General features: G+C 43.9%; 1 protein-coding gene across 2 annotated transcripts; it reads right to left on the reverse strand.

The window, feature by feature from the left end:
* Positions 1-1,927: 1,927 nt before the first annotated feature.
* On the reverse strand, positions 1,928-14,607 carry rgs14a (regulator of G protein signaling 14a). Of its 2 annotated transcripts, none has more exons than XM_035523802.1 (14): positions 14,512-14,607; positions 12,849-12,870; positions 12,229-12,398; positions 11,180-11,272; positions 9,447-9,590; positions 9,187-9,345; positions 7,133-7,211; positions 6,805-6,905; positions 6,429-6,641; positions 6,061-6,134; positions 5,576-5,702; positions 5,363-5,438; positions 2,999-3,079; positions 1,928-2,549 (listed from the first exon to the last, which is right to left on the reverse strand). In XM_035523802.1, exons 1-14 carry the CDS (start codon positions 14,554-14,556, stop codon positions 2,266-2,268), a joined length of 1,668 nt encoding a protein of 555 aa, XP_035379695.1. In that variant the 5' UTR covers positions 14,557-14,607; the 3' UTR covers positions 1,928-2,265. The 2 variants fall into 2 exon arrangements, with proteins under 2 accessions (XP_035379695.1, XP_026872864.2); XM_027017063.2 differs by having other exon boundaries at positions 6,805-6,908.
* Between the last annotated feature and the right edge of the window lie 974 nt (positions 14,608-15,581).

The following is a 15,581-nucleotide window of genomic DNA, read 5'->3' on the forward strand; positions in this document are numbered from 1 at the left end:
TTTGGACATTTGGGCGCACACAGGTGTTGAGCAGTCAACTGATCACCATCGGAGGTTCAGTTGGATCAGAGGAAAACCATCGGACAGACTTGGTAGGCCGAAAAGTGTAGCGAGACTGGGAATGCCAAGTCCGTTTGGACCAATTGCAATTCCCACCTTCTCCCATGTTCTAGAGTTACGGAGACTGCGTGGACCCTGTTCAAGACCTCCGTTGGGGAAGAAGCTGCACAGAGCTATGGCAAAAGTGCCTGTTATTGTGGCAACACAAGAACCTGGTGACTGGACACCAGCAGTGAGGGACACCAAACAGAAAAAGGAAACTTAGAAGCTGGACTGCATCAGGGAGCTACCGGTGGGTGAAAAAGTTTGTGGCTTTGGCAGTTGCAGAAGCTAAATACAGGGAGAAAGTTTTCAGCCGCAAATAGGTTTTGGAAAACACTGCAAGAGCTTAGGGTGGTGAGAAAGGATACCATCTGAGCTGTGCTCAGCAAGGTTGGTGAAGCTCTGAACTCAGATGAGAATACTGTCAGGCATTAGAAGGAACACCTCAAGGAACTCCTTCACCAGAGAAAGAGGCTTCAACCTGCAGGTCAAGTTCAATGTCCTGAAGTCACTGAGGTAGTTGGAAAGCAGGAGGTGGACAAGACACATGAAAGCCTGAAGGCCCTGTGTGTTGGGGATTGACTTTGCCAACATGCCTCTAAATATCATAAGGACCGCAGGAACAGTGCCATGGTGTTGGCACACTGGGGAATCAGTGCTGGTATTTTCTGTGTTAAGTCAAGCTTGTTCAACCCAGCCTTCGCACTCTGGCAAGGGGGAAGATCATCTTCAGTCCCATTTGAGATATTAATGGACAGGAGGGCTTTTGGCCCAGGAGGCAACATGGCTGCTATTTGCAGACAATGCTGTCCCACTGGCCTCCTTGTAAAGATGCCATCGGTGCACACGTGAGCCGTCTACAGCTGAGCGCGAAGTGCTCACTCCACATTCATGGGGTTTAGCAGATGCCCTTGTGCAGAGCGATTTACAGGAATGCTTCGTAGCTTCCACCAAAACAACTACGATCAGGCTCAGCATCTCCAAAGCCGAGCTCCCCCTGCGTGGGACGCGAGAACCTCACCCCAGTGGTGGAGTTTAAGTGATCCTGTTCACAAGTGACAGGAAGAGGGTATGTATGTGAGGTCACCAGCTCACATGACAGACATGGCAGCTGCAGTAACGCGGTCTCTGGTCCAGACTGAAGTAGCAGAAAAGAGAGGAGATATGATGCGTTCAAAACACACCAGTCCATCTACATGCCCGTCCTCACCGACGGACGAGAACTTCATGACGGAAAGAGTAAGATTTACGCCATTTACCTGACACTTTTATCCAAAGCAACTTACAATTATGACTGAACACAAACGTGAGCGATTGAGGGTTAAGGGTCTTGTTCAGGGATCCAACAGTGGCAACCTGGCAGTACCAGTACCTTAATCCCTGAACCACCACCACCACCCTGGACCATGAGCATGGATCATGGACACGTTTGAAACCAGGTAGCAGGACTATGTCCATGATGGAGTGTGGCGCTCTGCTATCTGGGAGTAGTTCAGAGTAGAGGTGGTTTGGGCATCTGATAGGGATGCCCCCCCTAATCATCCCTATCAGAGGTGTATCAGGCACAGCCAACTGGGAGGAGGCTTCAGGGTAGACCCAGGACCTGCTGGAGGGATTACACCACCCCACTGGCCTGGAAATGCCTGGAAGAGCTCCATGAAGATGCACCATGGCATCTCCTCATGCCAGGTAGTCACTGCAACCTAATAACGGACAACACCAAGAAGACGATAAAAAGAACTGGTCATTTAAAATAAGAGCATGCAACTTTGAAAGCGTCTCAGGAGCACAGTGTGTGTAGTGAGTTCACAGCAGTTAGATCAGGTCATGTTTCAGTGGGTTGCTGTATTAAGTCTGAGGAAGAAAAACAGTGCAGAGGAACAAAACACAATCATATATACAGTGGTTTAAAGAGCTCAAAACTCCAGTGCAACAAAATCAAACAAATTCAGAAGTGAACAACCAAACAGAGCAAGTAAATAAATATGTTTAAAAGAGCTCTTGAAAATAACAAGAGTAATATTAAAAAACACACACACACACAATAGAAATCCGATAATCTTCTGCACATGTAGTTTTCGCCATAAAAATCATAAATGACCAAAGAACAAAAAGAAAAGTAATTTCACACACACACACACACACACCCTCTCTCTCTCTCTCTCAAAGTAAGGTCTCCTTATCAGAGCGTGCGTGGCCATCTTCACAGCCCTTCTTTTTATTTGAGTCTTTATCATCGCCCTTAATGCCCAGGATCTTCTGGTCTACTCCTACGTTAGCAGGGCATGTGCACTTGGGCGAGGACACCTCCAGGTCCCCAGGGTCCCCCTCACGGCCCCCCGCAGGAAGCTGCAGGAACAGGGGCATCTCCAGCTGTTCTTTGGTCAGTAACCCGCGTTGGTCGTCCACCCTGCTGCACTGAGCACGGGACAACATCTCCACCAGGCCTGACACAAACACAGATACTTTTCATTACTCACCAAGCATGACTTACAGTTTGTTATTTGTGTTTCAATGTTTAATTTGGCTCTTTGTGTGCAGGGCAAATTCCTTTCGCGGCAATAAAGTTATTAAAAAATAAAAATAAAAATCAATTAAATAATAAGATCGACAAGAAAAGATGGAACGGAAAATGTGGAAGCTTCATTTATCATCTTATATTAAATAATTTGGCATTAGCCAAGACGGTTAGTCAGGGGGGTTGCTCCGTGCTAGATCTGCAGAAAGAGTTTACTTTAGTAGCGTGCTGAGGGTAATGTGGCGTGTCAAAGTGCACAGTACCGTATCCATGCTGCAGCCAGTAAACAGTGGGTGTGGCTCACAGAGAGGCTCAGCCAATCAACTCTACCAGGACAAAAGGTGTGCAACAGCTATAGGTCTCGTGTATAGTACGTACCATCCATGTCATATGCCTTTTTAGGTCTGGTGCTGGTTCGGCCTCGGTCCATTGCTGGAACCGCCTTCATCTCCCCACCATCTGAGGGGCTCAAACAAAAGCATGTAACATCTCTCCACCACCTGAGGGCCCCAAACAAGCATGCAACACCTCAGCCACACCCCCGCCCCCCACCTGAGGGGTCCAAACACAAACGGCCTCCTGGATAGGTGGTATGTTGCACCACTCCAATAACTGGTGCAATAACTGGCTACGAGAGCAGGATGTAAGGAGTGGGGCCTGTACAGGGGAGGCCCTAAACAGCTTCTGTGGCCTTGCGGGAGTTTCTTCAAATGGTTTTCAGCAGTTAAAGTTTCAGCAACAACCACAAGCAAATGTCAGGCAACTTTGCCCAACAATTATGCATAGAAAACAATTTCTGTCTTAGTAGGGCATCGTCTTCCTTTTATTTAAATAAATAAATGTACAGATATTCCACTTTAAAAGTTTATATAAATTCCCCCCCCCCCCCCCCCCCTTACATCCCTACATCCTGAAGTGCAAAACATTGGGATACTCTGGCCAGATTTAAACTGAGAATTTGTCTGACAGGAAGAAACGTTTGGTTGCAATTCACATACAATTTTAAAAGAGAAAAAAAAAATGAATAGAAATGAATCAAATTTAATTCTGTCTCCTCTCTCCTCTGTCAGGATCTTACAAGCTGAGCCAGTGCTGGTCACCAACACCCTTCTTTAGGGTTAAGGAAGTCACTGTCTGCCACACTGAGGGGTCACAGAGAGCCATTTTTAACTGTTTGTGGTTTCCTAGTTGCCTGTTCTTATTCTTATTCTACCATGATCACTCAACTTCACAAATACCTTTGGCTCACTGTTCATCTGCAGATGTGATGCCTGAAATCATCTTAAACCCTAAGACAAAGCCACAACCGAGAGGCTCAGTTGAGGTAAAACTAACACAGACGTTCAAATTTACAACCCAACTCAAACAGAAAACAGAATCCCACAAAGGATGCATAATTAATTGCACACAACTACCTACACACCAAGCCAACAAGAGTACAGAGGCAGTCAGGAGTGTAACACACTCAGACATTAGTTACCACACAGGGTCAAGAGTCAGGGTTTTTTTTGCCGGGTTTGTTTGTTTGTATTTCAGTAGTGTGTAATGGCTTTTTAAACTTATGCAAGTTGTAATTATTAATCAATCACACTGCATAAAGAGGCCAAAAGGAGCCCATTTGAAGTTTTTGGGTTTTATCCTGCCACCAATGTACCAGCAAGAGTCATTTTTATACAATTCTAGTGTGAATTTCCCATCAATTTCCCATTTAATGCCCGAAGGTCCCCAAATATTAAATAATATTTAAATGTTTGCGGCGTGGACCGTCTTCACTGGGCCACAAGTCAAGATAGATAACTGCAGCAAACACACCTGTTTTACTGTCCAGCATAGTGTGTACAGCTAAAGCCACGCTGACCCAGCTAAACTGGGTCCACATTTTGAGTACTGAACCCCAGACATTCAAGGAATCCAATGTTCAAGGAAGACTGGCTATGTTAAGCTTGAATGCATTTGAATTCCTGCATGTTAGTGTTTTACTGAAACTCTTCTGGGGAAGGTAGTCACCATATGTAAACATCCTACAAACAAACAAGGACACAGCAGTGAAGGCATGTTCTTACCTGTGTGCAAGGTATCCCTATGACCACAGTTATTAGGAGTCCTTAAGCACATAAACTAGTTATTTAGCTGCACTGAATTGTGACGGGCATTTTAACCTGGTTGGGGAGTTTTTACAATGGATTTCAGAGGACTGAATAATCTTTTTGCAGCAAGGAAGAATATGAATGGAAAATGTAACCAGTTTGAAATTGAAACAAACTCTGGCTTCAAGTTCAGTGGCACGTCTTGTCTAGGCAATGCTGTCTGAAGACTCAGTTCTATGCCTTCAGCCTGGCAAAGCATGATCTTATCTTAGATCCTACAACAGAACAAAAACTGCAGTGATTCCTTACATCAGTGGCTTCTCCTCTGCACATGGCTGGAAATACCTGGAGTGGCTGATCTGTGGGAACAGTTCTGTTGGCTTAGCACACACTCCCCACCCACCAGTCAGGTGCAAGAGGCTCAGGTGAAAATGTAAACGGTACACGTTGGCCATAGAGCTGAAACTCTGACAACTACCCAACAACCTAAATGTTCACGGACAGGAAAGAAGAAAGGATTGTGTACGTGTTGGGGATGGTTGCAAAAAAAATAAAATAAATAAATTATATATAAAAAAAAAAAAAAAAATAAAAAGGTGTCTACATGGTCAGAATACCCATTTGAAACAGAGAGGCGTGGTCTTTGCTGACTCACTTTTGTCCAGACAGAGAGTCTTGTTGGCCAGACTAAAGACGCTGGTGTTCAGGCTTAAGGGCTCATTGGATCCACTCTGATATCAAACACAAAACAAAGTCAATTACTTAGCCGCGCAAGCGCGCACACACGCACACACACGCGCACACACGCGCACACACGCGCACACACGCGCACACACGCGCACACACGCGCACACACGCGCACACACACCAGAGTGATGAGGGCATCCTGAGATCGGAGTTGGTTCTTCTGTAAAACTGAAGAAAGAGCTTCTCCCAAGGTCTTACTGGACTTTGCTATGATTCCAACTGTCTTTCCTGTAAACATTACCTGCAACCTACACACAGACATACAAAAATGTGACACTCTTTACACAAAAGTGTATCATTTGAGGGCCAATTTAATAAATTACTAATGATTGTGTATATGCCTAAAAACATCAAACTCAATTCTGTCTCATGTAATAAGTCAATACATTACTAAGGATTTATTAATTAATACACACTATATGCATAATATACCAATATTGTATGTATGTTGATATATAACATGATTACAATATTCTAATAATATGTATATGACTCAAAAAAAAAAAAAAAGAAATACCACAACACACCTTTACATCTTGTAAATGTAAAGGTTTCAGTAAACCAACTCAACTAATGAGCATACATTCAGGTGTGCGAGACACTTACATAAATGTCACCCTCACTTCCAATAAGACCTGTTGGTCCTGGAGCACAGAGCTGTCCTGGTCCAAGGACAGAGGCTGTAACACCCACACACACACCAACTTCTATCAGCTTCTGGAAGGCCTGATACTATATTAGCCATAATATACAATTACATCAATACTAGACTGTCCCCATCAACCTTAACTAGCAGTAATACATTTGCATAGTTATCACAATATTGTGTCTTCACATTTGTGTCCTGTTATGACAGTCCACTTTCTACATATGACAAAATACTGAAAACAACATCATTACCATTCAATTCCCCTTGATACCAGACTTGCATATTTTTGCAGCGCTCAGTGGAGCAGCACGTGTCTGGGCTTCACCTTGTCCTTGTCATGGAGGTAGATGATGACATCTTTCAGGGGGAATCCCCTCTTCTCGCACAGGCTGCTGAGCATGTCCCGCAGAAGCAGGCCAGACCGAGCCGGCGCCAGACTCGCCGTGCCGTCCGGCAGGTACACACAGCAGTACTTCTCTGCCCGTGATACCCCTGCAACGTCCGGGTCCGAGCCTGCCAGACTCGAGGAAGAGTCGTTCTGAACGGGGGAGAAAGAAAAATAAATGGGAGGAAGCAAAACAAAACAAGAGGGGAAAAATGAGAAATTAGAGTGAGAAGGAGAGAAAACCTTCAGCACGATGAAACAAACAGCAGCGTTACAGACTATAATCAGACACGTCTCCCATGGGTCATGAACGCACCTCCAGTCGGCCAGACAACAAGCCCAGTTCCATGCTACTGTTGGACTTCACTGAGATCTGAGACACCTGGCGAGAGACCATCACCCGCCCGTATGACGCATCTGCTAAAAGCACAGACATTGCCACGGTCAAATATCTGAGCCCCCAAAGCAGCCCTGAAATTCTCAAGTAGAACTAAGAAACACACAGAGTGACCCTGGATTAAGACTAGAGTTGGGTTCAGTTGTGGTTTCAGTATTCTCAACTGGAAGTCTCTAATCTAAAGTGGAGGACAAATTTAAGATTAAGACGCCAGCCCTAACTGCACACATAACGGATCGTTAGGTACCTCCCCATGATCCTCTCTTCTCAACCTTTGTCTTCTTGTTCACTTTGCTGTCTGACAACAGCATTTTCACATCTGTACTCTACACACACACACACACACGTAACAAGTTACAATATATGAATCAACACATTAAAGTAAAACTGAACTTTTGCCATTGTTTAGTACGCATCACAAACTCATAGAAAACTAGTTTCTCTCCTATGCTGGAAACCATCAACCTTTCGCTGCCCATAATATGCCCGTTTCAGCCAGTTTTTCATCATGTTTGCCATAATGTTAATGTAACAGAGTTATGTAACAGACTATGCTAAGATGGTATGTATTAGACATGTTACATGTTCAGTGACTTCTCCGGTTAATATATACAGATATGAATTAGACACTCCAAATAAAATGGAAAAACAACCGTTATGAACAAATCATAATATTTACATGGTTAATTAGAAGTCTCGATTAATCTACTGAATGTATTCTGATGCTTCATTACTGGTATTGATGTTACCAAGTGTTTATCCATTTCATCTAAAAAGGAGCACTTAAAAAGAGTCTGACAAATTAAATGTCTATACCAATATCTTCAGAGGGTATGGAAAATTTCAGAAAATCCAGCAACTCAGCCAAGACCTCCCCTTTTGTTTTGTTTTTTTGGACATCTACAAATCTGGTTTCTCCTTAGCAAAATCAAAGTAGCAATTTCCAGCCGTGTACAAATATAAATACAACATATCCACCAGGACAGAACAAACTCGTGTTCGCGAGCTCTTGCTTGGTCTTTCCCCATCTCCCTCCCTCTATCAATTATAAATTACAATATCATTTGCATAGCCTCATTACAATATCAATCCAATTGTAATGTGTAACTAACTGGCTTGTATTCAGATAATAAATGCTGTTACCTTGAAGCTCAGCTCTTTCTTTATATGGAAGTATAAATGCTTAGTAATAACCAACCATCTAGAATCAAGAATCAGCTACAGTTTTACGGGATACCAACACCAGTTCCCTGTGAAATAACCAATCTCTGCTGCAAGTACCCACTAGCCATAAATGAGGCCAGCCGATTGGTAAACCTCTGACAAAGCATTGCGTTTTTACCAGTGAGTAATGGTACAAAGTTGGCTACACATATTCTCAACTTGCACTAGGACATGCAACAAAACGTGCACTTCCCAGCCCGGTCTGTAATTCTACCAAAGTCAGCTGCATTACGTTTTACGCACATTAGAGCTTCACACGCACCCGTTTTTGGTGTTGTCTGCAGGCAAGCAGGGCAGGGGCACGTGACCTCAAACTAGAAGCCCTACAACTATGACCTTTTCACTGAAGGTAAGCAACTAACTGGAAATGATAATACCAAACACTTCTGAACTACCAAAAATCTGATCAATAAAACGTAAAAACCCTGCATGTTATTTTTAAAAACTACATCTTGTGAAAAAGTTCATCCCCCAATTAACTTTACACAGGAAATGCCAGACAACCTGAATTGGGTAGGGAGTAGTGAAAGGTTGGGTTTGAAGGTCTTTAGCCTAGGTGTATGTAAACCTGGGACCTGTTCTGGTGCTCCCATAGTGTTCTGACTCCAGGAATGACCAGTGATAAATGCTCTGCAAGTATACACATTTTAAATGCCATCATCTCCCACAGACGAGGAGAAACCTCTCAAATACAAGCAAGTCATTTTGTTCTAGCCATTCAAATGACCAGTAATGATTTCTCCTTTCAACACAGAACATGCCATTACTGTCTCTCCCTCGTCTCAAGGTCCAGAAGCCTTGTAACAGCCCTAGCAGCTCAGACTCACCGAGACCATTAAAAGCTACATTCAGAGTTTCCTAATCTAATTGTGATCTAAAATTCACCAAGAGCACACAGGACACACTAGGTCATACAGCTGTGTTCAGCATCATAGGTAGTGCCATTAAAAAATAAATATTATTATTATTATTATTATTAAATAATAATAATAATAATAATAATAATATTTAAAAAGTACATGTATCCAAATAGGAACTGAGTAAATGAAGGAAGTAGTGAAAGGAAAATCCTGTGACCTTCCTGTTGGCAGTGGGAGCACCGAGCTCTCTGGAGCCCTTGTTGTGGGGCGTGTGGTCAGGCAGTGGGCGTCCCTCCACGCTGGCCAGCATGCAGTTCTGATAGAGCTGAGAGCGCACAAACCGTGTGTAGCTGTCGAACTTCATCAGTTTAAATATCTGCCCGCAGCAGCAAATGAAGGCCAGAAAGACAGACAAGTTAACGTCATGTTTATACTGCTCATTAGATCAACTACATTAACTGCGCGTGTGTTCTGCACCTGTTGCTGGGCTTTGCTGAACATGTCTGCCGTGGGATTCTCGAGATCGTGCTCGCTGACGCGAGCCGTGTCATCTATGTTTACGGAGTGGAAGGACGCGTCAGACAGATACAGGTCATATATGGTGTGGGCTTCCTTCTTCAGCTAGGGAGAGAGAAGATTCAGAGAAGAACAGGGAGGGAGAGCGAGAGAGACTAAAGGTGCTGCAGATTTTTTTTACTAAAGGTCATTTAAAACTCACACATCTCAGCTAAGTGCCATGTGTCCAAAATGGTTGTCAATTCCCACACTGATCACAATGAACTCTCCAATCACCAACCTACATGTCACATTCATTTCCTATTCAAGATCTTCCGAGAAATTTATTGTTCAACATCTCTCCTCTTTTAGAGGTTGGAATAACGTCAACACAACATTTCAAACTGAGCTTCAGAGTCATCATAGCACAGAACTCGTCAAAGACTTGCTGTTCAGCTCTGGGACCGTGGACATGCCATCGCGTGTACCGTTGTACAGAATTGCACAGATCAGGGTATTTTAGTGCTCGGGCTAGACGTTCATGTCTGCTTTTAACCACTCTTCATACACCACTGCCAAGCTCTTCACAAACTAAGGAAAGCTTTATGGTATCCCACACGCTTCTGTTTACACAGCATCTTGGACATGCGATGTGGTTTTCATATTCACGCTGACAGTAGACGGGTATATTTGAGCCTGTGCAACGAAAAAAAAAATGAAACATACATTTCCTCATTTGTGTAATCGGTTATTTTAGCTTTTGATTTTGTAGAACCTTTACATTAAGCTGCTAAAATGCGCTTTATTTAGACTTAACTCGTGTCAGCATTTAAAAATAAAACTTACAATAATGTTTTATATTATTGCTTTTATTCTGTAGAATGCGGAAGGACAGTAAATGGACATGCGAGGTTTTTTGTCGCATGTAAATTCAGCAGGATTTCGCAGCACATTCGCATTCTCATGTTTAAAAAGTGCAAAACCTGAGGTTACTGACCACAGTATATGGCTGGGTCTCCTACCAGCTCTGTGTTGCAACGACAAAAACAACCACAAGTAATGCACCTTATACTACATGCATAGCACACCTTGCGATCTGAACAGGACTGCTTGTCAGATTACGGATCAGGACTAGTTCTAAACCAACTCTAGCCTTAGACTCAACACCACCCAGCCCAGTTCAGTATCACAATGTCTGCATTTTACTGTTGCCAATGCACCTGGATCTGGAACAAGAAAATCACTCAAACATGTAGTCCAGGAGCAGCACTGGAACATGCAGTCCTGGACAGAGTGCCACCTCTAGGAGTGTCACACCAGCCTTGGTCAAAAACAAGGATGTTTAAACTTCTGATAGCTGCTGATCATGAAAGTCTAGAACCCCAGAAACTATAATAATGCTGTAGCATTAGAACAACCAAAGACACTACTACTACTACTACTACTACTACTACTACTACTACTACTAATAATAATAATAATAATAATTTTAAAAAGCAGTTTATTTTGAGTTCAGCATTTCAAAGTGTTTTACACAGAATCAGCAAGATACGCCAGTCAGTGGAAACAGAACAACAATGTAAGATGTTATGACAACAGAATAAAAACAAGAAAAAGGTCCCCAATGGCCATTATCTGCGTACTGTAGGCCAGAAGCAGGCTTAGGCTTTTTGTGGGGAAGTAACGGTGCATTAAAAAGTGCAAAACAGAAGTACCTCATCCATGTTAGCAGGTGGAATCTTCCGGAACTTCTCACAGGCTTGCCAGAAGAGAATGTTCTCTGCACTCACCTCCGATTTGAGGAAAGCCTGAGGACCACAGATACATTTTAAAAGAATACATAATACAGTAATACATAAATGCACGCATGCATGCATGCATGCAGTGAGGCAGTGGCAGATTGGTGGTTAAGGTACTTGTATAGTAAATCACAAGGATGCCAGTTTAAGTCCCACCACTGCAAGGTTGCCACTGTAGAGCCCCTGTGCAAGACCCTTAACCCTCAGTTACTAAAGCTGTATTCAGACATAATTGTAATTCTCTTTGGATAAAAGTGTCCGCTAAATACTGTAGAATGTGTATATGTACAGATGACAGACATACGTTTTTACAACTTTTGGTTAATGGATAAGGATCTTTCACATTTAAAATGAGTTGAAACAAAGCATAAACTACTCCATGAGGAAAACACTGATCGTGTGAAGAGAGCTGGGTTGCACAACCCATACAAGTTAAAACACAGCTAAATTACTCAAGCCCAGTACTCTGGCTGAGCTACATTACTCAAGACAGTCATGAATGACTGACAGCAAACTGGCATCAGCCTTGCTTTTGAGAAGAGCTTCAAAGTGATGTTTGTTTCCTTCGTGAGCCCGTTTCCCAGACACACAGCGGACACAGTCAGATGGCTTCCCTTCAAACAAGAACTTACTGGTGTGTCATGCAAGTAGTCATCTATGAAGCGAAATCATCATCAACAAGGTTAAACCAGTGTTTGAGCGGTTTAGGCTGGTGTGTGACACAGATCACCTTGAAAAATATAATCCATTGCCAAATTCCAGCCAGTTTTCGCAAAACGTCTGGGACAAACTAACAAAACACGCAGTTCTAAAGTCTGTGGTGTGATTAGTAATGAAAGGTCATGCATTTCCCTCTCATTCTGTATCTGATCTGCCTGAGGTAAAGTGGAATCAGACACTGCCATTTCGTCTACTCCTCATGCTCATCAGAGGGCAGAGGCAGGGCTTCAGGTCCAGGCTCTTACCGTGAAGTACCGGACTCCCACCGGGTCCTCCAGTAGGCGCTCGAAGCATACGGCCCAGCTGACCACCCTGCTGGCCGGGTCATCAGCGCCACGTGGACCGCCTCCTCCAGCAGAGCCCCCGCTGAGACTCGGACTGCTGCCTGTGCTCGACAACCTGGACATGTTCAGTTCTTCAGAAGGGGGTGGGGATATAAAAACACGTGATACAACCATCAACCCCTGCATCATTCTTCTTCAGGTTCTCTACTGTTTAATCCATTCCGCAATGCCAGCTATCGACCGCTGGGCTATTTACTGCCAAAATATCAAACTTTTACACACAAATTGTCTGCCTTTTTCAGGTAAGGTCATGGTTATTGTCTACCCCTCAGAACTTCCACTACTTTCTACCATTTGATTTACAAATACATGAAAGTGGAAATAGATCTTTCCAATCAAGCTGAAAGTGACATGATGGAGAGCAGTCTCATTTTGGGCTGCTAGAGTTTTCAGACCCAACAGATTAAACTGTCAATCATCAGAGAAGGCACAAATTGCCCTGCAGTGTGTGTCGTGTGGTCGTCCAACAAGGCCCCCCCCCCTCCCCCAACCCCCCGGATGCCATCGGAGCTTACACTTACCCCCATCAGAAACAGCCTGCGTCTGCAAGGACAACCAGCAAAACATAAAGTCAGACAAAGGCACACATTTTGGGGACAGGGAGGCAAGATGAAACGTCACACCTCCCAAACAGTTGAACGGTTTGATTTTTTTTTGTAGGCTTTCTTTGTTAGAGATGCTCAGTTAGAGTGGCATCTCTCATACAGGAAGTGGGCATTTCAGCTTCTCACTTCGCGCGGGGCACACAGTGCGCTGTAGTGACACACGGTCGTATGGCTCCATTCTGGTGCATGCGTAGCTGCCAAGAGACTGCACACACAAACACCTTAAGTAAAGAGGACAGACCAGTCGAAACCGCACGGGCTGAAGACAGCATCCCTCGGGCAAAACCGCTGCTGGCTAAAAGCACAACAACCCTGCCGCGCTCTCAAGCTTCCCATCTGACTGTTCAGACAGCTGTGGAACAAGGATGCACACTGTTTGAATCACCATAGTAACAAGGAGAGAACTCGATCGTTTGCCACCCCAACACGCGCACGGACACACATGAACGAACCTTTCAGAAGCAGGGCACCACAGCACACGTTTACGCCGTCAACCAACATCATGTCAGACAGTGAGAGTTAAAAGAGCGTAGAGTTCAAAGATCATACAAGCTTGGCCCAGATCACAGATATCTGATCAATAATCTCGACCACATCACCACAACAGATGCCGTTAGCTGAGAAGAGTTACAGAAAATGGCCTGCCTTCACGATCGGCTGATGAATACATGATCTCCCCACGTAGACTCATGCAGTTCTTTGAGAAGGGCTCCAGTAACAACTGTCCAGCATAACCCATGAACCACTGGCTCACACATGCATCACTCATCTAATAAGATGGCCAACAGATCACAGGCAGTTTAGTGTGTGTCCTTACTGCACAGAGTAATCACAGATACACCACACTAACATTCCACAGTCCCCCACCCTACAAGTGCTCTGCATGTCCGAGTTTCATCACACAGCTGCCTAAGGAAGCCAGTGAAGAGAATACCACGAGCATGCAAAGCTGTCAAAGTGACGTGTAAAAGCTACTTAGAAGAATCTAAAACAGACAGGATTTGTGTAACAATCATAGTTGTGAAATTTCATTGTATTGATGCTGTCAAAATGTAAGGAAAAAAAAAAAAAAGTAGGTGTGTCCAAACTTGACTGGTAGTGTACATCTCCCTCACTCATTCACGCACTCACGCCCGCCTGTCTGTCTGTCTCTGTCTGTCTGTCACAGTGGAAGTCTTCCTATTCGAAACAGTTGCATTTGTCCAAATCAAGCCAAAAGCAGCAGCCTAGTCAAGTGTGTGAAAGTGCTGTTCAGGCCTCCAGCACTGGACCAGGGTCGTGCTCCCATCCACCCCATTACACTTCCTTACTTTCCTTTTCCTTCCTTTGTTAATGAAGTAAATGAACAGGATCCAGTAGACTGCAGTCATGGAAGCGGACAACTAACATGTTCCTCAGTACTTCACAGCGTAAGCCATGCCTGCCACGGAGAACTAGCATCGTTCAGAAGTTCAGCCGAGGAAACTAACAAAACCAAGCCAGAGTTGAAGTTCTGCAGCTCCTTCTAGCTACGATTCAGCACATCTCACACACAGCCTCATCACTGAACACACACTCACCTCAGGAAGCAAACACTTACCAGGTGACAGGTTGGCACTGCAAGAGTTTTCATTTTGTTTGACATGACATCGGTGTAGGGCTCAGTGCGACCAAGAGAGATGAGCTCTCAGCAAAAACAAGCACACCCTATGGCAATATTGCTTCACGCCCCATTACTTAGTACTTTGTGTCACTTCCGGTATCAAAGGGAAGTCTTACCATAGCAACGAACCGCAAGGGGAAGTGGTTACTCTGACTAAGAATCGCTCTCTTACAGCTTTGTTGAGCAACTTGGTTAGATGAGCTGCAGAACGGGTTACCACCACCACCACCCACCCCAGGCTAAAGAGAGACACCACCAGCAGACAATCCACAGTGAACCACAAGGTTGGGATCCTCCACCCTAATCAAAGTCACTGTACACACATACCCACAAAGGCTTTCCTAATTCTGATAAATCAATGATGTTCCATTGATTTTGAGGAATAATCTGGGAAAATGAAAAACTGATAACAGTAATGGATAACATTTCCACCTAGGCCACTATTTAGAGCTAAATATGTGTCACCACTTTTAAATATGGGCCTATAATCACACAAAATTGATCGTATTCTGTATTTGGTCTGCTTAAAGCTGCCGTTCTCAAAACAGAAATACGTCTATGCAAAAGAACATGCACAGCGTCAGACTTTTCATAAGTCTTTGCTTAACTGTACATACCTTGAAAAACAATTTGGAGGCGAACTTCACTTTTTTCTTAAAAAATCCGCCCATGGTCCAACGACTAATGATGACCTTGGCTAACCCTCTAGGTGCGACCATTGTTTTGTGGGGAGGAAAATTAAAAAGCCACTTAAATGAAACTCGTCCTAATTTTGTCCACGCTATAATGATGCTTTCTGAAAATACATTTACTAACAGCCTGCCTTTTTTAAGCTTCACTTGTCATCTCAGCAGGTGTCTCAACCAAAATGTAATTAACTAGAGGAAATCGAATGTTTTGCTGCCTGCGGTTAGCTGGAGAATACCGCCCCCTTGTGGCTAGAAAAATGAAATGAGCCCAAATAGCCTAAATACTTTCCAAGATAGACGCTTTTGAGTATTGAAACT

The sequence above is a fragment of the Electrophorus electricus genome, chromosome 2 (genome assembly GCF_013358815.1).
Source record: "Electrophorus electricus isolate fEleEle1 chromosome 2, fEleEle1.pri, whole genome shotgun sequence".
In the NCBI taxonomy this organism is placed as follows: Eukaryota; Metazoa; Chordata; class Actinopteri; order Gymnotiformes; family Gymnotidae; genus Electrophorus; species Electrophorus electricus.